Below are 27,229 nucleotides of genomic sequence, written 5' to 3'. Positions count from 1 at the left end.
AGACGGATTACAGTCTGGCGAATTTCACCGTTGGTAATAAAATACACATCAGTTTTTTTTTTCCTACCTAAGCTGATAGCCTTGAGAGGCTATATCAGCGTAACCTTAACTAGTAGGTGAACTCACGGGGCTCAAACCTGACGAAGTTGCTAACACGAACCCTAGCAAGAGCCGTGCTTCCCAGAATCTACCACCACTACTACTGAGAAGATCCGGCGAGAAACTCAGTGGGCTGTGTCTGAGGGTTAATTTACTCGTCGAGCCCTTTGTCGCAAGCGACGGGTTCGACGAGAACGGTGACCGGTGCTTGAAGTACCTAAAAGCACCGTTAGTGGATCGGGAGGATCCGAGATGACGTGTTTGGGGCGACGTCGACTGCTTTCCATTCTTTCCGCAGGATCGGGAATGACACATCAGTAAGCAAATAATATTGTAAGCGATATTATTTAACCAGAAGTTCGCAGTCAAGACTAAAGATATTTTTTTGCTTAGATTGGTGGACAAGCTCACAGCCCACCTGATTTTAAGTGGTTACTGGAGCCCATAGACATACACAACGTAAATGCGCCACCCACCTTTGAGATATAAGTTCTAAGGTCGCAAGTATAGTTACGACGGCGGCAGCCGGCTGCGGCTTCACGGCAGAAATAGGCAGGGTGGTGGTACCCACCCACCCGCGCAGATTCACAAGAGGTCCTACCACCAGTAATAACAAAAAATTATAATTTTGGGGGTTTGATTTTTATTACACGAAGCTATTCCTTCACCGTGGAAGTCAATCGTGAACATAATTTGTTGAGTACGTATTTCATTAGAAAAATTGGTACCTGCCTGGGATTCGAACACCGGTGCATCGCTAGATACGAATGCACCCGGACGTCTTATCCTTTGGGCCACGACGACGCTTAGAGTGTCACACCGTTTAATAAATAACTAAATTCGATAAATAAGATGACATTTCATTTTAAGCTCCAAATTTATAGAGTTGTAAAATGTTAATGTTTTTTTTTTTCATTCAAATCCTACTATTGATAAACCTACGCCCACGTCACGATGTTAGTCAAAATATCCATAAATTTATTCGTACAACAAGATATACATATTTTATTTATATGCGATATTATTCGTTCGCATAAGAAATAATTATATAACACAATCGAATCAATAAAGTACCTATGTGTGCGCGTCACATTTAAGATTCTTCAAACAAGTTTGCTTATTCATTTGACGTCAATTGGCTCTATGAAGTCTGTTTTTTTTTTTCAAGATAATTTTTCCTGAGTTTTTTTGTTACATTTACTTAGCAGTTCCACGTATTTTTTGTCTTCATCCTGTCATGTACTTTTCTGAATTAATGAGTTCCTTAATTGATCAATGCTAATGATAAACATTATTTATTATTTCTTTATTTATTAGTGTGATACTCAGAAAAAGATGTGTGGTGTCGTGGGACACCGGATTTTTTAATGATAAAAAATTTAAAAAAAAATACTTTATAAAGTTATCAACTTTATTTTATTCACAATAATTTATAAAAAATATACAATAAAAATATTATGTTATTTTTGTACGTTATTACAAAGTTAAGTCGTACACTGTGCATTACTAATAAAAATCTTACGTTACGGACGTTTTTTCCCGGTTAGGGTACCCCTCCGTATCGTCTCATAAGGAACTTCGTTCCAAAAAATAACTAGATAGTACTAAGAAAATTGAACACAAAGCCACTGTTTATTTCTTTGAGAAATCTTTATACTAATCAAATGTTTTAATTTATTTCAGTTTAGTATAGTAAGTAGTAATTTGATGTAGGATTAGTATCTTAAACCAACTTAACACTGGTTTTTAAGATGCTAAAAGTACTTCGCTTTCCGCGGAGTACATGCATGGCCCATTTTGTAACTCAGAAAGCATTAAAGACGTAGTATTTTCATGGAATAAAACGAACCTTTTGTTACTTTGAGTCTATCAACTTTTTTTTTAATGATTGAAAGATTAATAGTGGCCCGGAGGTCTTTCCAGTTTCACCAGGACAGATGGGCGGGCACAGGCTCAGCCAGGAGGGGTGGGATTTGCCAACAACTGCCCGAGCGCCTCCGAAAGAGACCTAACAACTCAAGAGCGATTGCTTCGCGAAAGAATCTACTACCGGATCGGAATCGCGACCCGCTGAGAAGATCCGGCGAGAAACTCAGCGGGCTGATGCATGGGTTAGGTTGCACGTCGACCTCTTTATCGAGCTCTACGAGTACGGTTACCGGGGTCCCAAAGCCTGCTCCTAGTGTTAGAGCTGGTCTATCAACTACCAGTTCATTATTAGATCCTTGACATGGATGGAGTGTGTGAATGACGATATGAGAGAGAGAGGAGTGAGTGTTGAGATGACGGCTGATAGAAGAGAATGGAAGAGAAAAATTAGCTGTGCCGACCCCACCTAGTGGGATAAGGTGGAGAAAAAGAAGAGGTATGAATAAGACTAAGATTATTCAATTTATAATTTATATGGAATAAAAGTAATGAGATTTGATTTCAATGAAAAGTCAATTTGATAATTTCATGCCTCAGTTATGATTTGATTTTAAACCAATTAAAATATTATCTTACGTAGTAAATATTTATTTACAAACATAATTCCGAGAATTTGTTTTTATTAGAAACAATCATTAAATTCTACATTATACATAAGTACACATATTGTGGAGTAAGTAATAGACAATTTGCCTAAAAATCCACATTCAAATTTTAAAATAAATTAAAAACCCTTGCATGTCTTTATCGAATATAATTTCTTCATAAATAAATAAGAAAGAAAATCACTACTTATTCACGTCACAAAATATAAACCATTTAATTTAGAAGAAACAACAATATGTTATATTTGGTCGCAGACGAAGACACCCGATTGACTTATTTGTTCATATAACATCGAAAACTTTTGAGTAGGTAGATACTACTAATACTCATAGACCCATATGGTAGTGAGAACACAAGCAAATGCGCAAATCGTCGGTGATAATTATAAATAAAAATAGGATTGTCATACTGATGTCATCGTGGAATTTATTAGGATGTTATAGGGTTGAACTTCATCTTTTATTGAAGTCGGTAGACGAGCACGCAGCTTACCTGTTCAGTGTTCAACGCCACTCATAGGTGTTATCAATTCTAGGGAGCTAAGAACCCTTATTAAATCACGTTTGAAAAAGCTTAAGTCCAAGCGAAAGAGATTATTCTAAAGTCGAACTATATGTGACAAACAGATTCTCCACGAATGTACTGTTACCAGGTAGCAGCGATGAAATATGCTCTGTTTGCGGGATGTGCCATCGTAAACTATAAACTCAATTTCAAACGATTCGAGAATATTCGATTTAAAACACAAAGAGAACTTAAGTTCCTTTCCAGGTCTAGATATCATCTTACCTTTGAAACTGTAGCTGTTTTGATATCCGATTTCCCGTACCTATCCTGATAGCCTTGAGAGGCTATTTCAGCTTCGCCCTAACGTGTAGGTGAGCTCACGGGGCTCAAACCGGGAGTATAGCTAACACTGGCCCTAGCAAGAGCAGTTCTTCCCAGAATCTACCACCGGATTGGAAACACGACCCACTGAGAGTATCCGGCGAGAAACTCAGTGGGCGATAGCCGATAATACTAATTTTAACGTATTGGAAACTTCCATTCACGTCACCCAAGTATATCTCGACACGAATAACAAGCTATTTTAATAATTCTCCTATTCAGTAATGAAGTACACCAACCCTCCGATCAATATAACGACAAACACTTCGGAAGTGACCTAGTTGTCTCGTAAAAGATAATTATCTTACATAATTATTATTGTTATGTATGTCGTCACCTGGTCTTTTAGCTTGTCTGTTTTCGATGGATAAAACATTTCGGTCGTATTCGTACAAATTCTAGTCAAAAAAATAATACTAGGTTAACGATAAGGTTTGTATTGTACATTTTATACATAATACATATTACATAATACAATTTTTATACATAATTGAATTTTTTATTTATTTATTTGGGAAACAAACAGTACAATACAAACATATAATATTTAAAAAAAATATAGCTAAAACAATAACCAAATATGTTTCCACAATCAAAATCACATATAAGTAGAAAGTGAACAAGAAGAGACATTTAGAAATTTTAATTACAAAAAAACAAAAGCAACACAATATGCAACTTATACAACTGCATTTAATACACAATTAATACAACTGCATAAATCAAGTAAGCTAAACAGTAGTTGTTTACTATCCTACTTTGAATATTTTCAAAAATGTCAATTAACTGTAGATTTAAACCACTCATTTGTGGCGGGGAAGTTCTTATTGTCGATAGATATGATATTATGTACGTTATCAACTCATAGTAAGTGGCTACGACAGATTTAGAGTTGATAGTTTTTTTCCCGTGCTATTTTCTGTCAAAATTCTAAATTATAATCTAAATTCCTTACGTACGTCGGCACTCCGAAGCCATCGTGCAAATTCGAGATCGAACCCTCGATGATTATACTTGCATAGACCTTATAGATTTTTTTTAAAGTGTTAGCTTATAATTATAACTCCACATGAAGACCATGAAGGACCGAGTATGCAATGCAAAATAGGGCAGGTTTTTCTTATTAGTGACAACCCTAAATTATTCAACCCACAGATAACTTAAAAACATGCTAAACGATATCATAACAGACAACTAGTACCAAAATATTGTTGGGTTGATTTCTGTGTATTTATCATAGTTTGGAACCTCACTGAAGAAATGAAAAAGAGCGCCATATTGGGTATCCAATCAAAGCCAGTTCAATCAAAGAATCAACGCGGCAACGGTGGCGACGATTTTAAAATCCAATACTATATTTAAATTCGTATCTTTATCTAATTTTATTCGATTTGAATGTCCTACATACTTTTGAATTGTTTTTATAATCTAATATGGTATTACAACATTTGGTTTTTCAAATGGGTGAAGGAGCAGCACATAGCTCATCTACTGTTAAGTTGCTACTGGGGCCCATAGATATCAGAATTCAAATGTCACCATTCAACATGAGATATAAGATCGAAGTGCCAATTGTGTTGCTGTCCCGACAATTAAACTGTAATGTTTCTATAAAATTGTTCAAATTTTCTAATATTTTTTTCTATTAATAGTTCATTTTATGAAACTGAAAGGATGGATGTTTTTTTGGATGGATTTACGAACAAGCTATCGAATAATTTTCAATAACAAGCCACATCGGCGTACACAACTAGTTTCGGATGATCTAAGCAATAGGTGAATGTACTCGCAGCGGCCATCTCTCGGTGACGTCACTGCACGATAAAACAATAGCTAAATGTTTTGTTTGAAACACTCAAACAACGACGTATGTTGTTTTGTTTTTCTTTTTTGCTCTCAAACAAAAACAAAGATCAATTTCAAAGCGGGCAACTCCGTGATGACTAACGAATTCAAACTATAGAAATTAATATTTTAAATGCAAACATCGTCCTAGAGATTTAGCAAAAAAAAATACGTTGAGAAAACCAAGTTTGTACAATATTTAACGATAAGATAATATGCAATTATTTACTTCTTCCGTAATCGTCTGTTTCAGATTTTAAGAGCTAGAATATCACGATAATCTTATAACGACGTAGTTAGAACTTTCAATTAAGAGTTTAGGTTAAGCTTTTTTATTTTAAATAGCTGACCCGGCAAACTTCTTAATGTCTCAATCGATAAATAAAAGACTTAAACTTTTATATAAAATAAACTTAAATCATACACATCAAAGAAAAAACAAAACTGTTATTATTATTTAATTCCGAACATTTATAAATTCATCTACCTTTTAAGCCTTCTCTGGACTACCACAAATAATTCAAGACCAAAATTAGCCAAATCAGTCCAGCCGTTCTCGAGTTTTAGCGAGACTAACGAACAGCAATTCATTTTTATTTATATAGTTTAAAAAAAAATGAAATGCTAATTTCCAAGGGTCACAGTCCAGTAAAAATCCTTTTTTTTTCCAACTTAAGCTGGTAACCTCAGAGGATTATGCCAAAATAACCGAACGAGTAGGTGAGCTCACGGGGCTTTGAACTGAGGACGTTGCTAACACTAGCCCTAGCAAGAGCAGTGCTTCGCAGAATCTACCACCGGGCCGGAAACGCGGCCCACTGAGTAGAACTGGCGAGAAACTCAATGGGCTTAATAATCCTCAAACAGAGCTTTTGATACACCATTGAATACACGAATGATAAAACCATTTCTAGATTATCCGCAAAAAATTGTAAATGAATATTTAAACACGCTATTTACATTATAGAACGCCAAATTTTGATTGACGCTTAAATAAATACATATATAATCTGCATTTACACAGCTGGCAAGTATGAGTCAACCATCAATTATTTTTTTTGTATTGTAATAACGATAAGAGAGTTACCAGTACAATTAAAATCGCAATAAATATATTCTGATGTTTATGAGATTGATTTATGCTCTTTGGATATATTTTCTTCTAGCATTCTCACTAGGATTATCATCATAGCACATTTAATTTTGACGTTTCTGGCCATTATTACTTTAAAAAAGTAGTTTTAAGTTCACCGCGTTGGTCTAATGGTTAATGACCTTGACTATGAAACCATGGATCGATTTCTGATGGCAATATCTTTGAAGATACATAATAATATAAGATATTCGCAATCTGAATTTATAACACAAAAAGAAATTCTCTCTTATAGCCATTGAATATGGTAGGTACATTAAATCTTTATAATGTTTTTTTAAAGTTAAAAAACTCCTTATGCCGATACCTTAGAATAATTTTTAAATATGCTTCAAAAATAACTCCGATCCACTACAACTATATGGCTATAGAAAGCGAACTGGAGCCAAAAGGTTATGTTGTTATTTATAAACTCACTTAATTTACAAAGTATCAGTAATGAGTCAAACGGGCCGGTTGTCCCGACCTTCTGACGGATAAATACAAGGACCGGTCATGTGAACGTAATGACTCATTGAGTATCGCAGGTGTTACGTTTGACGTACTCTGCTACCGGACGCGGCGTTACGCGGGGATGTTTGTGCCTTAAAATATAAAATGAAGCGATTTTTGAATAAAGGAAGGCTCTAGAAGTCCTGACTGAACTGAGAATTAAAATTTTTGCTTTAAAACCTATGATATTATAAAAATAAACGGGGAAAAGTCACACGCAGTCATCTGGCCCCAAAATGGAATTCCTTGTAACAAGGGAACTAAACACTAATATAAATTATTATTTACATTTAAGTAAATACATAGGAAGATATTAAATACTCAGAAAACAAAGCTGTTTATTTCATGAATGTTTGCTCGATATGGGCTTTTGGCCCAGCAGCTAGAGGCGCTAACTATTGCACCACCTAGACAATTGATTAGTTAATAAATAGAATACTTTTCATCACCGCATCATACATTTTCATCTTTAAAGTTTTTAGATCCAAAGGAATCAGTTATGTAGACTTTATAATTAATAAACGCATCATCGTACATTATTACGTACTGTTTCATAGTTACTTCAATTTTATATTAACTATTTTTATTAATATGAAAAATTTACACAATTAAGTATCATTTTCTGCTTTGTTTTTTTTTTGTTTGTTGTATCGAACCCACAGATAACACCCAATGGGGGTTATCTGTGGTCGACCCAAAACAAGATTTATGTGTAATTATTTGAGTATCTCAACCTCTTAACTTTCATAAATAGAACAATTATACAAATGAACCTTCTCGAACATTCGTCTATAATGTCAAAAAATATTAAATCTGCAACATTAATCTCTATACACTTATAACATAGTATTTTCTTCTGTTAATTGCACCAAACGACAGGGATCGAACCATAACAGAACGCAGCTGCACTCGGAAAACATATGTTAGGGGCACATTGTGACAAATAGCCCCAAGTCGTATGAGCGTGACTTTTTCGGAAACCGTGCGTCATGTACCGGTCATTTCGTTGACCTAATGAATAATGTTTGTGCGTCATGACGATGATAACAGTAACAGGCCAGAGTCGAAAATTTTTGCTGGCTTTTGTTCACAACTTCAGTATGACTTGTAGCGTCTTAAAAACAATGGATAAAGTCCCAATTCAAAAATAGGCGTTAGACGCTATTACTGTTTCAGTGCTACTGCTACGCATTTGGGTGATATTTTTCTTTAAATAGATTTTAACGTGTATACTAATATAATAATAACCGGGGACCAATCACCTGGCCCGCAAATAGTATTCCTTGTACCCAGGGAACCAGAGACTGATGATGTACACATTTATTTACAATAAAAAAACTGCATGGAAATACATTAAAAAACCTGAAAAAGAGCAAACAAACCTGTTCATTTCATGAATGTTTGCTCGATCTGGTATTCAAACCCACGACCCTTGGTCCAGTATTCTAAGGCGGTAACTACTGAGATATTCATTTAGTCGATTGGATTAACACGTAAAATACTTTTCGACATCGCACCAACTTTGGGTATATCAGCTATGATTGATTCGACAGTATCTTGGTTCGTGATTTTACGTACCAATGGATTTACAAATCGCCTAATAAATAGATTTGCCCATGGAGCTTTTCGTCCCAAGAATATGCAACATTTTTCATTCTTTTCGATTTACAATTGTTAAACGGAGTTATCCTGGAACATCCCGAAAGTGGAATAAGGCTGATCTCTTAAAATAAACATTGTTATGCGGGCCATATACATAGCTTCGGATATAGTACAGATATTTTTCATTAACATTCATTATTATTAAATATCCTAAATAGTGATACTTTAAAATAAATCGAAATCTGAAAAATCGATCTTAACGATTGACATATTCAACTATTGTCCATTAAACAGCTGAATTATATCAAGCAAATTCTAAAAATAATCAACGATTCATACAGGCATGAAAAGTGGGTTGTATTTTTTTTTAGAGACATTATATTACTTCTACGAAAGCCCAACCAAAAAATATGCAGATCCGTCAAAGGTGACGTCAGATCAGAAGAATTCGTGTGCTATAGGATATCCCAACTTACTCACAAGTTGGAAATTACGTCATTACAAGTTTTCAATACAACAATCGAGCCATGGCGCCGATAATTCTGTACGTGCGTCTCTTGTAGTTATTACACATGGACGAATAATATTAATCGTGGAACCAAATAATGTAAATTACTCAATTAACTGAAAATTTTTTGGCCATATTAACAAAATACGTTTCTAATTCGAGTCTATTCATAAAAAGGTTTTTGTCGGTTTTTTTTATTTATCATAACCGTTGTTGGGCCAACAAAACATACGACAAGCACCATGAGGCATGGCAGCAAAGTCTTAATTGTATTGCGGCGGATTAGTTACGCTTCCAACAGAAACTAATAAGTAGAGTAAAAATGGACAGGACGTTTGTGCCTACCCACGCGCTCATGGCGACAGCACGCTCTATCAAAACCAAGTTAAACATTTTTCCTACCTATTCGCTGGCAACCTAAGGGGCTATTCCAGATACTCGAAGACGGGTAGTTGAGCTCACGGGGTCAACTTGATAGAATTTGCTAACACTAGCCCTAGCAAAAGCAGTGCTTCGTAGAATCTACTACCGGATTGAATCGCGAGAAGATTCGGCAAGAGACTCAGTGGATAGTTATACATTAAAAATATTATATTTAATCAGAAATCTAAAATGATAAACTTGAAAGAAACAATAATTGTTTCCTATGACAATAAACAATTCGAAACTACATATTTCCTTCTTGTAACAGATTTATTAAAGGTATTATGTCCATGGTATGACGTCACGCGTACGATGGAAGCTTTTGTGACGCATTCAATACCATTTTCGGACGCAACTAACATACAAAACACCTATTTCTGCGTAATGAATCTTTTTATAGAGTTTTTTGTACATATATGCAATATAATATGAATAACAAAGGTGTACAGGAAACTCAGATTTGATTGTTAGAGTCGATACGATTGCTTAAACTTAGGAGTTTTTAAAATACTTAAGTGAACGAGCCCACGGCCTACACTGTGTTAAGTGTTATCGAAATTTATATCGAAGTCACTAAATTATTGAGCTTACTATTAGACAGTCGTTTAAAAATGGAAGATCGAGAAGCTTTTTTTAAGGCCGAATATAATTGGTATTACAAAAGCTTTTCGATTAAGTTAGCTTGGCAACCTAGAAAGAATTGAAGATTATCATGCCATGAAGAGAGTCTGTCTCGTTAGAACAGCAAAAGCCCGATCAATCGAGCGGAGATACCGCCTAATCACAGGCATTGCAGAGAGCTGGGACGAATGAAAATTTCTCGTGTCAGAAGCAATACCTTTCGAGTCGCTGATCCAAATAGGACAATAGCATCTAAATTATTAAGTTCACATTAAATTAACAGATGATGTAATTAAATTCTATAACGCGCAATTAAAATGCGCTTTAAACAGAAACCTTGATAACGAGTCTGAGAAATGTTAGCTCATGAATACGAATAAATGGTTAAGAACGTTAAGACCAGTTTTAAAAAATCCCAAAGCGAGATTCACACAAGCCTTTCTAGTATTTCTTAACGCGCACGAGGCACACGAATCATTGTTAGGAAATCCGTTACGAGTCTAAACAATGACACACCCCCAAAGCCAGTTACATTCACACTGAACATGATGTGTTACTTAACCATTAGGAGCAAAGCTAATTGACTCATATTCTGACTCACTCTCTGTATCAATCACTTCTTTTAAATCAGCGATGATTTATATGCATGACTTATTGAACGCATCAAAGTTACCGATGTAATTATGAATGGTTCTTATTGTTTAATTAATATTCTATACACAGATAATTATGATTGACCGATTACATGGTCAGTATGAAGTGACTCAACGATTGGACATGGATATCTGAGAATTAATTATTCTGCATTGTATTCGTAACTGCGTATTAAAATTGTGTAATTAGTATTGTCTAATCGTTTCTTAGTGCAGATTAGAATTTCAAACAATGATGTTGTAAACAGGTCTTAATAATATATTGGGACGCTCAAGACTAAAATATACAGATTTCGTGTTAGGAAACTGCGTTCAAAGGTCAAGCCAACAACACAGTTATGGCTCATGCAATTAATGCAATTAACAAGCAGTGAAGTCGCCGTGGTCTAAAAGACAAGACGTCCGGTGCATTCGTGTTGAGCGATGCACCGGTGTTCGAATCTCAGGCGGGTACCAATTTTTCTAATGAAATACGTACTCTACAAATGTTCACAATTGACAACCACGGTGAAGGAATAGCATCGTGTAATAAAAATCAAACCCGCAAAATTATAATTTGCGTAATTACTGATGGTAGGACCTCTTGTGAGTCCGCGCGGGTAGGTACCACCATCCTGCCTATTTCTGCCGTGAAGTAGTAATGCATTTCGGTTTTAAGGGTGGGGCAGCCATTGTAACTATACTGAGACCTTAGAACTTATATCTCAAGGTGGCTGTGAGCTCGTCCACCCATCTAAGTAATAAATAAATAAATTACATAATTATATTAATACGACTGTGATAACAGACATAGGCAACTTCACGTCACTAACTCAGTAACCTAACACGTCACTTATTGACGAATTACTAGGTACTTTGGAAGGTTTAACGACAAAGGGAAGACCTTCCATCGTACGGACGATATGACCGACGGTCCTTTTTTTTTCTGCATATGCTGGTAGTCTTGAGAGGCTAGCCAGCGTAACCTAACGACTAGGTGAGCTCTCGGGGCTCTAGCCTGGGGGCGTAGCTAACACTAGCCCTAGCAAGAGCAGTGCTTCGTAGAATCTACCAACGGATCAGAAACGCGACCCACTGAGAAGATCCGGCGAGAAACTCAGTGGAGTCGGTCCGAATGTTCTTGTTCGCAAATTGTATACTTAAATAAAAGCTTGTCTTGAAAATGTCGTAAGCGATATTCATACACCTGTCAAATATCTTGTGCACTACGGTTCCTACTCCCTCTTCAATCATCAATCCCTTCGATTGTCATGGTGCAATAGAAATCGAAGCAAATGGGCAACTAAGTACTAACGGCAGGGCGTATTAGAACTTACATATACATAACTAGTCAGGTCATAAATATTGTCACACAGTAAAAACTTTTCTTTTAGAATGCTGGCCACAAAAAAGTTTATTGAATTCGAATTTCGAATTGTTCATGAAAATAAAAATGTATACTTTTAGAATTTTACTCATTTTTAAATATGGAGTGGACGCTTAAAGAAGACCGTGTTGCAGTTATTGCGTTGCATCGTTGCGGTTACGCGCCAATTCAAATTTTTAACATACTGAAAATTTTTAATATAACCAAAAGATTCGTTCATCGTACCATCAAACGATACAATGAAGACTCTAGTGTAGATGACAGGTCAAGAAGTGGTCGCCCTCGGTCTGTTAGGACTCCAGCAGTGATAAAAGCTGTGAAGGCGCGAATTCAAAGAAATCCCAAACGTAAGCAGAAACTGTTGGCCCTTCAGATGGGGTTAAGCAGAGCCACGGTGAAAAGGGTGTTAAATGAAGACTTAGGGCTTCGGGCATATCGAAGAAAAACAGGACATCGTTTGAATGCTCGTCTAATGGACCTGAGACTGAAGAGATGCCGCGCTTTGTTGTAGCGGTACGCGGGAAAAAAATATCGGGAAATTCTTTTTTCGGATGAAAAAATTTTTACCGTAGAAGAGAGCTACAACAAACAAAATGATAAGGTGTACGCACACAGTAGTAAAGAAGCGAGCAACCGTATTCCGCGTGTCCAACGAGGTCATTTTCCATCCTCGCTCATGGTATGGTTGGGAGTTTCTTATTGGGGCTTAACAGAGGTACATTTTTGTGAGAAAGGCGTAAAAACGAATGCAGTTGTGTATCAAAATACAGTCCTGACGAACCTTGTGGAACCTGTTTCTCATACCATGTTCAATAACAGGCACTGGGTATTCCAACAAGATTCGGCGCCAGCTCATAGAGCGAAGAGCACACAAGACTGGCTGGCGGCGCGTGAAATCGACTTCGTCCGGCACGAAGACTGGCCCTCCTCCAGTCCAGATTTGAATCCGTTAGATTACAAGATATGGCAACACTTGGAGGAAAAGGCGTGCTCAAAGCCTCATCCCAATTTGGAGTCACTCAAGACATCCTTGATTAAGGCAGCCGCCGATATTGACATGGACCTCGTTCGTGCTGCGATAGACGACTGGTCGCGCAGATTGAAGGCCTGTATTCAAAATCACGGAGGTCATTTTGAATAAACTTTAGTGTCATAAGAATCTATGTTTTGTTAAGTTCATTTTGGCATATGAATGGTTACATAATGAATAAACTTGTTTCAATTATTTTACATTAAACATGTGACAGAATTTATGACCTGACTAGGTATATCACCGCTGTGCCCATTTTCGCAATCATCCCGATATATTACAAGCCAGTTGACATTTTGACCACATGTCTTAAGTTGGTTATACCTACATATTAGATGTATTTTGTATGCATTCTGTGATGTCTATGTGCTCTGGTATCCGCTAGTGCTCATTGTGTTCCAATAATTTGAATAAACGAACGGTGACAAAAAATAAGTGTGAAATATTATCGTGGTATCGGCATGTTATGCGAAGAGATGATTATCAAAGGACTGTATGAACGAGGAAATCGGAGAGAAGGATGTGAGTGCAAAGATTATATCTGATAGGCTTGAATAGAAAAAATTTAATGCTGAGTCGATCTCACATATGGTATAAGAACAAGAAAAAGAAATCACACGGCTAAATCACTGGATAATTTATTTTAAAGCATTTTTTATTTCCATATATATATATTATATACGGTTAAATATATACATATATAGATAATAAACATCCAGACAAAGACAAACAAACCTGTTCATCATACGAATGTTTAGCCCTCGGCGCAATAGTTAGGGGCACTAACTCCTGTACCATCGAGTCCGTCTTGTAAACTAAAATACTTCATTTAATTAAATTCTATAAACGAATACTTGATTCAATTTATCGTTAACGTCAATTTCGAAACGACACGAATACTTAAGTCGTTACTTAAATAAGCATTCCTGATGCTTTAAGTAAAACCGTTGACTCACAAAACTTAAAAAGGATACATTGACTGTATCAAAGAGTGACCGAGTTCGTTGTACAGATACGATCAGAGAGTTGAATGACTTAATGACTCATTCTTTCACAGCACTACGTTCTTGAAAGGTCATCTTGGAGTCAATTCATTTCTTTTGATATTTATAGTCGAGTGTAGGTGTACACTGTACGTATCATATCGTAAGATAAAAGAAATATATTGCGCTACTGAGTCATGCTGCACTCTCTAATTGCAAATTATTCTTGACCGTAATAGCAGTCGCCTAGCTAAGATAAAAATTATGATATTATTATTAAAGCTATATTTTTAGATATATTTGAGACCTTAGAACTTATATCTCAAGGTGGGTGGCGCATTTACGTCGTAGATGTCTATGGGCTCCAGTAACCACTTAACATCAGGTGGGCTGTGAGCTCGTCGACCCATCTAAGCAATAAAACATAAAATAAAAAAGCTACTTTACGGTTTGACCTCGACTTTTTTGGTTATTATGTATTTCCAACGTTTTAAATGCTTTATTGTTTTCGTATGCACAGACGACTAAGCTGTTGTTACTCGTTGGTATTTGAATATGGCTCTAAGAGATTAATCCGTAAAAGTAGTTTTAATTATGTGTACAAAAATATTACCATATATAGTATTATAATCTATTGCAACATAAGAAGTTTAGGTCTATTTAGCTTCATGTGCACGACTTATACTGTAGTTACTTGTCAACGTGTTTTTATATTTTTTATTGCTTAGATGGGTGGACGAGCTCACAGCCCACCTGGTGTTAAGTGGTTACTGGAGCCCATAGACATCCACAACGTAAATGCGCCACCCACCTTGAGATATAAGTTCTAAGGTCTCAAAGTATAGTTACAACGGCTGCCCCACCTTTCAAACCGAAACACATTACTGCTTCACGGCAGAAATAGGCAGGGTGGTGGTACCCACCCGCGCGGACTCACAAGAGGCCCTACCACCAGTAATTACGCAAATTATAATTTTGCGGGTTTCATTTTTATTACCTGCCGCCTGAGATTCGTACACCGGTGCATCGCTCAACACGAATAGACCGGACGTCTTATCCGTTAAGCCGAATTTACATTACGAAATTAGTGGCGTGAAATTAATTTCGTGACATTAGTTTTACCAACAGTTTCACGTGTAATTTAATACTTTCGTAATGCATGCATTAATTTCATGCATGTAAATTAGTTTCGTGCCCTGCGCAATTTTTTGGTGAAATTAGTGTCATGCAACTTATTTCATAGTGTAAACGCGACGTGAAACTAATGTCGCGAAAGGGCCTGCGCTGTGCGGACGTGTGTATTGTTAGTTCGGACGCGCTTCAAGCGTTGAAAATGGCAAACCAATGATGGAGTACAGAAAAAAATATAGATCTTATTAATGAATATCAATGACAAGGGTCCCGAAACACCTATAGTAAAAAATCAAAATTATCTTCACTCATTCGAAAATAGTTTTTATAACTCTCAGGATCTTCATCTGCTAATTCAGAGACTAACTTCATTGCACCTAAATGCCTTCTTGTTGACCATCCTCGAATCTACCAACTTTTTTTTTTCTTGATAGTCTTTTTTTAAGTTTATAGGTATATAAGCATTTCTTTAGTTACATTGAATATAGCAAATTATTGCTTTGATGCTGAAGGCGCCATGGTTACTGCGATACTGTTGATTTCGCGACACTAATTTTTTAACGAAATTACTTTCGCATATATCGAAACTACTTTCGTGAAACTGAGCTCAACATGCATGACACTAATTTCGTAATGTAAACTCGGCATTAGGCCACGACGACTTAATCGACGACGTGTATCTGATTCTCAACACTTCGAAATACTAGCTCATGATCCAGTAGTAGGTAGGGCGATATTTTCTCCGTGAAGCACTAATGCATTTTGGTTTGAAGAGTTAGAGCAGATGTTGTACTGTAAAACGGAGTCTTATAACTCATGTTTAAAAGAAAGTGACGGCATTTACATTATTGTCGTCTAAAGGTTCCGCTCACCACTTAACACTAGGTAGGCCGTGAGCTTGTCCAGTTATTTCAGGAATAATAAATCTAGTTCTGCAGTATAATAACTATAACATTTATTAAGATAACTATTATTATATGATTGCTTCTTTAGTTAAAGTTGATGAAGACTCAGAGTTACATTCAGCCAATTTGTAAAATACATTTACTTTTCGAGGTCGCGTTGTATGTACATGTTCTTGTACCGTATATATTTCCAGTTCTATAACACAGGTGAAAGTGTTATCTTGCGACCAATTTATGTGGCTCGTTTTTTTATACTAGTGAAACTTGGTCACGCGTTCCGCTCTGACTAATTGTATGAAAAACAATTTAAACTTCTGGCAACTATGTACTATTGCGCCGTCTCTCTCTTGTATTGATCGTACTTCTAATGCGTATAATTACAGTGCAACCTTAATATAACGAACCTCAATATAACGACGTCCTCTATTTAACAAATTATTTTTTAAGTCCTTGAATTATCCTCTTAAGAGTCAATGTAAAATATACTTTTGCATTGCGAAGATTTCTTGCGAACAACCTTTTTACAACGAATATTAACTATAAAAAAAAAAAGATATAAATACCTCTAATTAACGAATTTTGTTAACCCAAAACCTTTATATAACGTTCCCACCAATATGACCCTTAATCCCATAGTACGTGAATCAGTCTCGACAGGTTTGAGAAAAATTGTTACCTACCTAATTGTTTTTAAATATTTTATTACATTTCGGATGGATCAGTCTATCTGGATATGGGAATAAATTAAAATTGCTTCGCTTCAAGCCTGTCACAACTGCGTACTGTTCCCAACATCGAATTTTAAATAGGAAATACGTAAAGTAATTTGATAAAAAATTGTTAACATTTATTAGTAAAAGTTGTTCGCTATAACAAGATGAGTTTGTAATGTTGAGGTGAATAAAACTATTTTTTTTTAATTCGTTAAAACAAAATTAAATGATGGACCAAACCTCAACAAACGTCATTTTACCTAATTACTTGATATAACAAATATTTACTTGTTTCCTTCCGATTTTTTATATTGATCGGTAGGCAGCCTATCGGTAGGCAGCGACTTGGCTCTGCCCCTGGCATTGCTGAAGTCCATGGGCGACGGTAACCACTCACCATCAGGTGGGCCGTATGCTCATCTGTCTACAAGGGTAATAAAAAAAATTTATGTTACATTGTATATTGTTGGTCATCGAATTCCGCCGAGTAAATCCCATCCCTCCTGGCTGAGACCGTGCTCGCCCACTTGTACTAGTGAACCTAGAAAGGCCATCAGTAATACTTCCTCTCAAAAAACTTAAGCTTAAACTATATGCTTGCATGCCGAGGTTTCACTAGTATCAAATTTTTTATTCAATATATTTGCTTGTACCCCTCTATGTTCTACAAGCTCCTAGTTATTTGAAGATTCTTTGGAGTGTCAAATCACGAAATAGAAAACTCACTGTCGTATTTATCATAGCAATTACGAAGACCCGGTGTTTTCCATGTCATTTATAATACTATCATTGAAGTATCCTGTGTATCCAATCTATAATTATTTATATTGAGTAACACACATCCAAACGTTCGTATTTATAACGTAATAATACCTATATAGTACAGATAAAGATCAAAAGTAAACAAAGTCAATAAAAACACGATTTAATAAAAATTAAATGAACCATAAATTGAGTCCACAATATTACAAACAGTATCTAAATGTGTAACGAATTGCAAAACATGTTGTCTTGTCTTATCCGAAATGACTCACTATAGTATGAGTGCCGCCCGAATTATTTGAAATAATTTTGAAATCACCTTGCACGAGATGTTTTTGTGTTATTTATATAAATATCTCGTGCGACTGACTCAAACAAGTGCGTTATTTTCACGTATAACTATATTTTTGTTTATTAAAAAGACATGTATCGAAAAACATTCTGTATGAAGATAAAGAAAAAAATTGTCTTGTCTCAACAACTGAATGAATAAGTAGTACTCGATCTTAATATTACTCGTAATGTACGATTTATATTACGAGACTATTCTAATCAGTGAATCAAGAGAGCTATCTCGTCACTTCACTAGTATTATATTGTTATAGGTTTTTTATTGCTAAGACGGGTGGACGAGTTCACGGCTCACCTGGTGTTAAACGGTTACCGGAGAGCATAGACACCAACTACGTTAATGCCGCCGCCGATCTTGAAACATGAGTTCTAAGATCACAGTTTATGGTCATAAGCTTTTTTGAATCTCGTTTTTTTCATTTGTATTTTTATAGTCCTCTACCAGCAGAAGAGTTCATGGCTCACTAGTTGTTAATTGGTTACTCAATTGCATTGAATAATGACTGTCCCAGAATATGTAGACAATTCAACAAGCAGCTATAAGGTTTTAGCTTGCTGATGATATTGCTCTTTTAAATCATGAAAACTTCGGACATTGACATGAAAATCAGTTGTTACCACAAATGATTATTCGAAATAGTCCTAAAACTATCCGAAAACAGCTCAGCACCAGGTTTTCTATCGGGTCTGCCAGCATGCGCCCTCGGCTAGTATGTGCGTCTGCTGCTAGTAGAGCTAGTAAAAATATCGTATCGAACGAACATAAAAAAAAAAGATGTGTGGTGTCGTGGGACACCGGATAAGAACGAAGTTCCTTATTATAAAAACATTAATTTTAAGTTCTATTCGAGGTATAAAGAAAATAATTATTCGGGTATACAATTTTTTATTGACAAAAATAAAAATAATCGCAAGGATCAACCACTCGGCAGTGCAATGGAGCAGCCTCGCCCTGGGGGAACCGCCTGCATGTTCACGGTATCCCCCACGCCAAGCAAGTATGATTTAGCAAGAGAAATATGAGAACGTATATCAACTGTGTAACATCTCGTCACCGCGATTCAGGAATTGTTGAATTTACGTGCAGCGACATCTGTTGATAACAAACTAAATAGAAAAAATCTTACGTTACGGACGTTTTTCCCGGTTAGGGTACCCCTCCGCATCGTCCCATAAGGAACTTCGTTCCAAAAATACTATAGAAAGCGGCCTGAAATTCAGCGAGTCTTCTTAGGTTTAAATAGCCTGTTTATGTTGTTGTACATTAGGATCATATTGCCGTATTAAAAAACACTTACTTTTGGCGCAGATATCTCGTGGAAGGAACTGGGACGTGGTGCTTGGAGTGGACCTGCACTGACACAGTCCACGGGAACGCTGTAGTCAGCGCACAGAGCCGCCTGAAACAAATGTTTTCAAATTTAGTGTCGATATAAAACAGAGCTCCACAAATTTAATACGTGCATTCCGCGGAATTAATCTTATTTCGAAGTTCAAAATAAGCACACAATAATTTTAAGCCCCTCAAATTATTTTTGGCTCTAGATCGCGAGATGACGACGGCGGTGTTTATTATCAATATCGAGACATCACGGAATTCACATTCGAATAGAATGTTTCTTACGGAATTTTAATACGCAGAAATGTAAAATTATGCAAACCTATAAAAAAAGTTAACGTTGTGTACGTTGTACGAAGCGTGTAAATCATAAAATAAAATTAAGTTACCATCATGATGTTCATTTTTTAGATATATGATCTAATTACTTCGACTGGTGAACGAGCTCGCCTGGTGTTTGATGGTTACTGGAGCTTAAAGATATCAACAAAGCAAATGGCGCTGCCGACCTTGAGAATTGTGTTCTAAGTCTTACTTCAATTCAGTGGCGGATTTGCAGTCTCGGCCGCCCTAGGCTCCAAGCCATGAGCCACCCCTTTCTCAGCATCCACCATATAGATTACACAATGAAATTACTTTATTGCCAACTTTTATCTAAATAGATTTAGGAATTTAGAAAAAAAAAAATAGTTTTATGCCGTATAGATTGGACCACGCAGTGCAATCCGCCCGCCATACGTTATAAGAAGTTTTTTGATACGATTGCGGCCGCCCCTAAATCTGGCCGCCCTAAGCCCGGACCTACCAGGCCTTAGGGTAAATCCGCCACTGCTTCTATTGTACAACGGTTGCCTCAGCCTTCAAGCTAGACCATATTACTACTTCGCTGCAGAGGAGAGCTGGGCTGTACATATTAAACTCAATATAAAAACTTTTTGATTTAACCATAAAAATTGAAGTTCGAACTCGTTTTGAATAATGCAATTGAAATTCGAAACTAAAAACAAAGAAATCGGACAAACTAAACATTGGGAGGGAACCAATAAAAGCGTACAGGCATGAAGGGAATGGTACCCTCATTTGCAAGGAGTCTAAATTAATTGGGGGTAATTATCTTTTTGTTTTGCCCCCACGCCGAAATGGAATTGTTCCATTAATAACAACGTTGCGAAACATAGTTGAGATTCGGCAGCTCAGGGGCATTTTCTTGGCGACAAACTTATTTTTGTTTTGCAGTTAATTTTCAATTTGGTAATTTTATTAGTTTTGGATTAGATTAAGTTTAATGATAATTATATATTATAGTACTATACAGTGCTAGAGATCATGAAAATTGTGTATTCCACTACTAATTTTGAGATACGTAATTCAAGTTAATAGTATCTCAATAGAGCCTGGAACACCAATATGTTTTTCTGAAAATTCACCTAAGGAATACCCGTGTTTTTTTTTAAGAAATACTTAACACGCTTTTACTAGCTTGGTATGCATGTATGTGTTTGAATGTTACATGATGCATTTAACGAAATCTTTGAACCTCATTTTCGCCGGCGTGCGTATAGCGGGAAGTGGCGGGAAGCGTCCAATTAACTTGAATATTTACCCGGATCCAATGATAATATAAGTAATTTTTTAATTTTGCTCTAATATCCTGATCAATATCAAGAGTAAAAAAATTATGATATTTATTATTAGTTCGTTTTGCAATTTAAGCTTTTATACACTACAAATTTGTAAATTTTATTTAAAAACAAAAATGTACGCTTACTAATATAAGATGAAAATAAATATCATCAATATTGTGAACGTTAGTTTTTTTAAGTTTCTTATTCACTACTTTTTAGTTTCAGATAAATGTTTATAAATGTTATTGGCCCTAATGCGAAGAGAAGTAAGTCGGTATATTTTGTATGGATGGTTTGATATGATCAAAAATTCTTTGCTTCTCAGTCAGAATAAGACGAGGTAATATCGTGCATCGTTAGGGCGACGAGCGTCATAGTTGAAAGGACGCATAGTTTGTGATATTGAGTTATGCAGACGACGATGATGGTACCGTTCATATTGAACAACTAACTATTTTGGACTCAAATTAACGTCGATAAGGTAGGGATAAATATAATTTTGACGTACACAGGGAATACTTTAGCCTTTGTTGTGTAGATGAGCGGTTTAAACTTATTAATATTGTTAGGCTACATTCTTGTATAATACGCGCTAAGCAATTATGTAGTCACAACAAATATCTAAGATGTCGAATGCAGCAATAAAGGATTTATCAGAAGGATTTTTAGGGGCGCCAAAATGTTTGTTATGACTTACAGAAGTAAAAAAACACTATATACCTAAATTTTATCAATTCATTCTACATGTATTCATTTGTATCACTACTGAGACATTTCTTTCTTCAATTTTCGTAGTCGCGTTTAGCTGTGTCTTAATAAAATAATATAATGAAGATAATTGTTAATTAGAATATCATAGGCGCGTAGTTGGAATAGTCTCTTAGGCTACCAAATAGTCTTTTAGTTTGGAAAATGTAGACTATCGAATTGTAGAAGTCGGTAGAAGCGGCATATGTATAGTATACTGACGCAAATATCTGAAATCGCCTCTACAATGTACCATACGTATTTCGTAAATTGAAGGACGTCAATTGAACACGAACACTTTAAATAAGCTATTACCTTACTATCTACCCAGACTTTCTCTAACAACAAACTCATTAATACTGCCAGTATCAACTTACAAGCTAGTCATGAACTTTATTCTCAAGGAAAACGGCATGCAATTTGCCGAGACTAACTTAAACTACGTGCAATCTTCAGACCCTTCAGAAGCATTTTCCTTTTAAAACTTTGACGGGAACGTTAAAAGGCCAATGCAGCCCCCGCAATCATGTTATCATAAACCATGGTTCAGTAGAGCGGATAGATAAAATTCTATTAGCGACAAAGGGACGCTGCAACGTTGTGTAACTAATTATTTAGTTAAGAGCCCGCAGTTCTGGTTCGTTTAGAAAGATTGTTTGTAGATAATTCAAAATATGGATACCCTTATGCGCATGTTTATCTTTGTTAGAAACGATATATCTATATATTAATACGTGAAGCAAACACTTTGTAACTATTTTCACGAAAATTCCGCGGACGGAGGAGTATGAAATTTCCCACACTTATAGAGTATATAGAGAAAGAGTGCAGAATGCAATTTTTTTTTAAATTATGCTTTAAATCAAAGTGTCACTGTCAAATAGAGAATAAGTTAATATTGTTTATCTTTAATATTATTTTTCTATAGTGTAGTTTTGGCGAATTCTGTGATTATAGAAGTATAATATATAGTCTTTGACAATAGAACCATAATAATTGTCAAACTTATAATTTCAATTAATTATAGTTGAATTTCGACTACTGCGGAACCACTACTTAGATTAAATACGTAATTAAAAATATACAACTTAAAGCTATGTGACTACATATTACAGATACGTGAAGACTTTCAACTGAAGTCTAAACAATTTGTGTAATCTTCAATGAATTTGGAAAACATTTACAAATCAATAGCATTTGTGTACCCTTAGCTTAAATCCTTGTTGAGTCAGCGTACCCGCTAAATGGTATGATTTATTAACCCCAGTCTATTCGATGAGCTAATGGTGCGAAATGAACGATAAAGATTAAGTCCCCGTGAATATTAATACTATTGATTTTTAATCACGAATTTCGGCAATTCAACTCAGTCGATCGGTGATATTATTTTACAGTAAGAAACTTTTACTGGTATTTCGTACGGTTCTCGTTTATAAACATTATGAAGAGCACACATGTTAGAAGCTATATATTTAACAATAAAGGTCTATCTACTCATTAATAAGAATCTAATTATATACAAGCACTATATTCTTGAGCTCCATGTACACTACTTTCTCTATTTCCACGATCTGCTCTTATTTCTATTTTCCTTTCTTTTTTATACACAAGTTTCACATTTCTTTACCACTAGTAAAGTTATGAGCCAAAGGAATTTAAAAAGTCTGAAGGGCGGTGTAATATTTGTTCTAATGCAATTGAGAATTCGCCTTCATAATCAACAACAATCAACAAATCAAGGTCGGCAACTGAAAAAACTTTTTAGTTTGTCTTTGGTTTTCTATAACTGCCACGCTAGCAAATACAAAGGATGCAAAAGGGTAGAAGTAAGTCATTGCATAAACCCATTATTTGCTGTACATTTGTCTTAACTGTTTTTGTGGCACCTGTGACAGAGACGCTGAGGAGTGCACGTTTGGGATGGTATGGACATGTGATGAGACGGAATGAAAATGAGGTTGTTAAGAGAGTGTTAACTATGAATGTGGAAGGATTTAGAGGAAGAGGTAGACCTAAGAAGAAATGGATGGATTGTGTGAAAGACGATATGGGTAGGAGGGGAGTGAGCGAAGAAATGGTATATGATAGAAGAGTATGGAAGGAGAAAACATGTTGCGCCGACCCCAGGTGACTGGGAGAAGGGCAGGAGAATGATGATTGTCTCAACTGTTTTTATTGCGTAGAAATTGTTCTTAGAATCACACACGGCCCGTAATCGTATTTTTAAACCATTCAAAAATGTTCTCGTGCGTCAACTAGATAGCGGTTTTCAGATTTGGAAATGCAAGCCAGTGTTTAAATTGAATATTGAAGATTTTAAACTATCAAATAATATTATTTATTGTGTTAATAACAGCTAATCTAAAACATAACGTCTCTACATCCTTTGCATAACAGAAGAGTAGCTTGAGTGACGTCTATGCATAACTATCTGTTATCTCTATCTATTCTGGATGTTGAATATCCAAAGGACAGTCACGTATCGTGTTACTAAAGCTACTAATAATAATTAATGTGTAAATTAAATTCTGAATAGTTATATGCAATGTTTAATTTATAGCATTTTCATGTCAAAATTTAAATATTATTTTAATTATATTATATTTATTTTATATAATTTTCGATTTATTTTGTTTGGTATATTTTTCATTGTTAATAAAAAGTATTTGCGAAGGGTGAAGTATCAATGAAATTTAGTCACTTGTTATGTCATCTTGTTTAGTTATGAAAAATGTAGTTTCGTTTATTTCTTTTGACGTATTTCCCCCCGCTACGGTCATTATTTCAAGATATAATAGATACTTGAATTCATTCATAAAGTCAATTCAGTAGTTTTAGGGTGATATTTTTTTTTATTGCTTAGATGGGTGGACGAGCTCACAGCCCACCTGGTGTTAAATGGTTACTGGAGCCCATAGACATTTACAACGTAAATGTGCCACCCACCTTTAGATATAAGTTCTAAGATCTCAGTATAGTTACAACGGCTGCCCCACCCTTCAAGCTGAAACGCATTACTGTTTCACGGAAAAAATAGGCGGGGTGGTGGTACCTACCCGTGCGGACTCACAAGGAATAACCAACAATAAATTATAATATAACTATTACTGCCTTCTTGACTCTCAAAGGACTTTTGAAATTATACAATCCAATTCGTCCTTTTTGAATTTTTTTCCCTACAAACGCATTTATTGGCTTCAAAAATTTCAAAATATATTTGAATTAATGATATTTTTCATAACAATAAATTTGGTGAATCAAATATTTTGATATGATTGAAAGATAAACAATATGAATGTAACTAAAAAGCTATTTTGGAAATTTTATTTCCGTTTACTGCTTTATAAAATAAATTACGATTTAATATTATACGATGTTTAAGGCGTTTTATATATTGTTATTATTATGGAGGCGATCCGTAAAAGTATTAGAGGCAACCCTATCTCAATTATCTAAGCTATGAGTAAGCTGAACAGATAGATGTATCATGCTACAGGTATACACCGCAGATACTTGTATGCGATGGACTTAATACATATATATATATATATATATATATATACTAGACTGACTGAAATTTAATTAACCGCCCTCCTAACCCTTGTGGCTATGATCAGATTAGTTGCTGTTTGTTTAATATGTAACTTGAAAACGATAAAGCTGGTTGTTGGTTGTAGTACAGTTTCCATCATGACATTTCTGCCGCCAAGAAGTAATGCGTTTCGATTTGTCGAGTAAGATATGCGTTATATAATAAAGTCGAGTCTTCGACCTTAAGCTGTCATTGCATTTACGTTGTGATGTCCATAACTCCAGTAGCTTAAAATAAAGTAATAAATTGCCATATTAAATATTGCAATATAATAATAAGGAATAACATCGTGTAATAAAAATGAAACCCGCAAAATTATAATTTGCGTAATTACTGGTGGTACGACCTCTTGTGAGTCTGCACGGGTAGGTATCACCACCCTGCCTATTTCTGCCGTGAAGCAGTAATGCGTTTCGGTTTGAAGGGTGGAGCAGCCGTTGTAACTATACGGAGACCTGACAACTCCTATCTCAAGGTGGGTGGCGGCATTTACGTTGTAGATGTTTATGAGCTCCGGCAACCACTTAACATCAGGTGGGCCGTGAGCTCATCCTCCCATCAATGCAATAATTTTTTTTTTGTAAATTTCAAATTTTAATATCACTATAAAATTTAAAAATAACTACAATTCTGTTAAATTCGATTTCCACTTCGGCCAGACATTCGTGTAACTCACAAGTTTGAGTGCTCTGTATTTTGTTGCATAATATCTAAACATGTCAATATTTACACGTATATTCTTCTTTCTTCTCAGTCGTGTCACTCTTGACAGAGTGGTCGTGATCGTCATGTAGTGTTGGAAGGGGCAGACTTGATACGTCTCACGATGTCGCGCCATCACGTGTATATCGCTATTTAATTCTCTTACAAGGAATCTTAGTTTCAAGTCAGACGGTAGGCGATTTGTTCCAGATTGTTTATTTATTTTTACTAGTGGTCCTCGGTAGTCGAAATTCGACTATAATTCATAGAAATTAAATGTTTGTACACTAATATGATTCTATTGTCAAAGACAATTATTCTCCTATAATCACAAATTTCGCCAAACTGCACACAATAGAAAAATATTAATAAAGACAATATTTAATCTATTCTCAATTTGACCACAGACTTCATGCAATAAGAAAAGTTTGACAATAAGCAAATAGTATGCATGCGTGTGTGCGTCAAATACATGGTAGTGTGTGTAATGTTTTCTTTTATTGATTTAATGTATTATTTGGTATAATTTAAAAAAATATATTTAATTCTGCACTTCTGCTCTATATTCTCTATAAGTGTAAGAAATTTCATGCTCCTCCGTCCGCGCAATATTTCGTAAAAAGGGATACAAAGTTTTTCCTTCACGTATTAATATATTAATTGGGTGTCATGCGATTCGCGGTAGGAAATTCCACATTATCGGTAAATGTAGAAAGCCACAAAACACGGCTATCAATTTAAGCGGTCGTTATGTGTTTTTGAAAATGGTGATTTATAAGCACTAATGGATTTAATCAGTGAACAGCGGAACACCGTGCGAATTGCTATTAATAATTCAATTGAGCCGGCCGTGTTTGGTTTCGATGGTAAATATTGTATTACGTGGTACTTTATGTGTCGAACCGACTATCTATTTCATTAAACCCTGTCTATTTACTGGTGGTAGGACCTCTTGTGAGTCCGCACGGGTAGGTACCACCACCCTGTCTATTTCTGCCGTGAAGCAGTAATGCGTTTCGGTTTGAAGGGCGAGGCAGCCGTTGTAACTATAATTGAGACCTTAGAACTTATATCTCAAGATGGGTGGCGCATTTACGTTGTAGATGTCTATGGGCTCCAGTAACCACTTAACGCCAGGTGGGCTGTGAGCTCGTCCACTCATCT

At 35.7% G+C, this 27,229-nt stretch overlaps 1 protein-coding gene across 1 annotated transcript in view; it reads right to left on the bottom strand.

The window, feature by feature from the left end:
• Positions 1-27,229, bottom strand: part of LOC101740831 (uncharacterized) — a 260,848-nt gene that overhangs the window by 23,233 nt on the left and 210,386 nt on the right. Inside the window, exon 3 of the mRNA XM_021350224.3 lies at positions 19,359-19,460. Within this exon, the coding sequence (XP_021205899.1) occupies positions 19,359-19,460 (102 nt within the window). The remainder of the gene's footprint in view (positions 1-19,358; positions 19,461-27,229) is intronic.

Source organism: Bombyx mori, chromosome 21 (assembly GCF_030269925.1).
Source record: "Bombyx mori chromosome 21, ASM3026992v2".
Taxonomy (NCBI): domain Eukaryota; kingdom Metazoa; phylum Arthropoda; class Insecta; order Lepidoptera; family Bombycidae; genus Bombyx; species Bombyx mori.
This window is presented reverse-complemented; position numbering and strand designations above follow the sequence as displayed.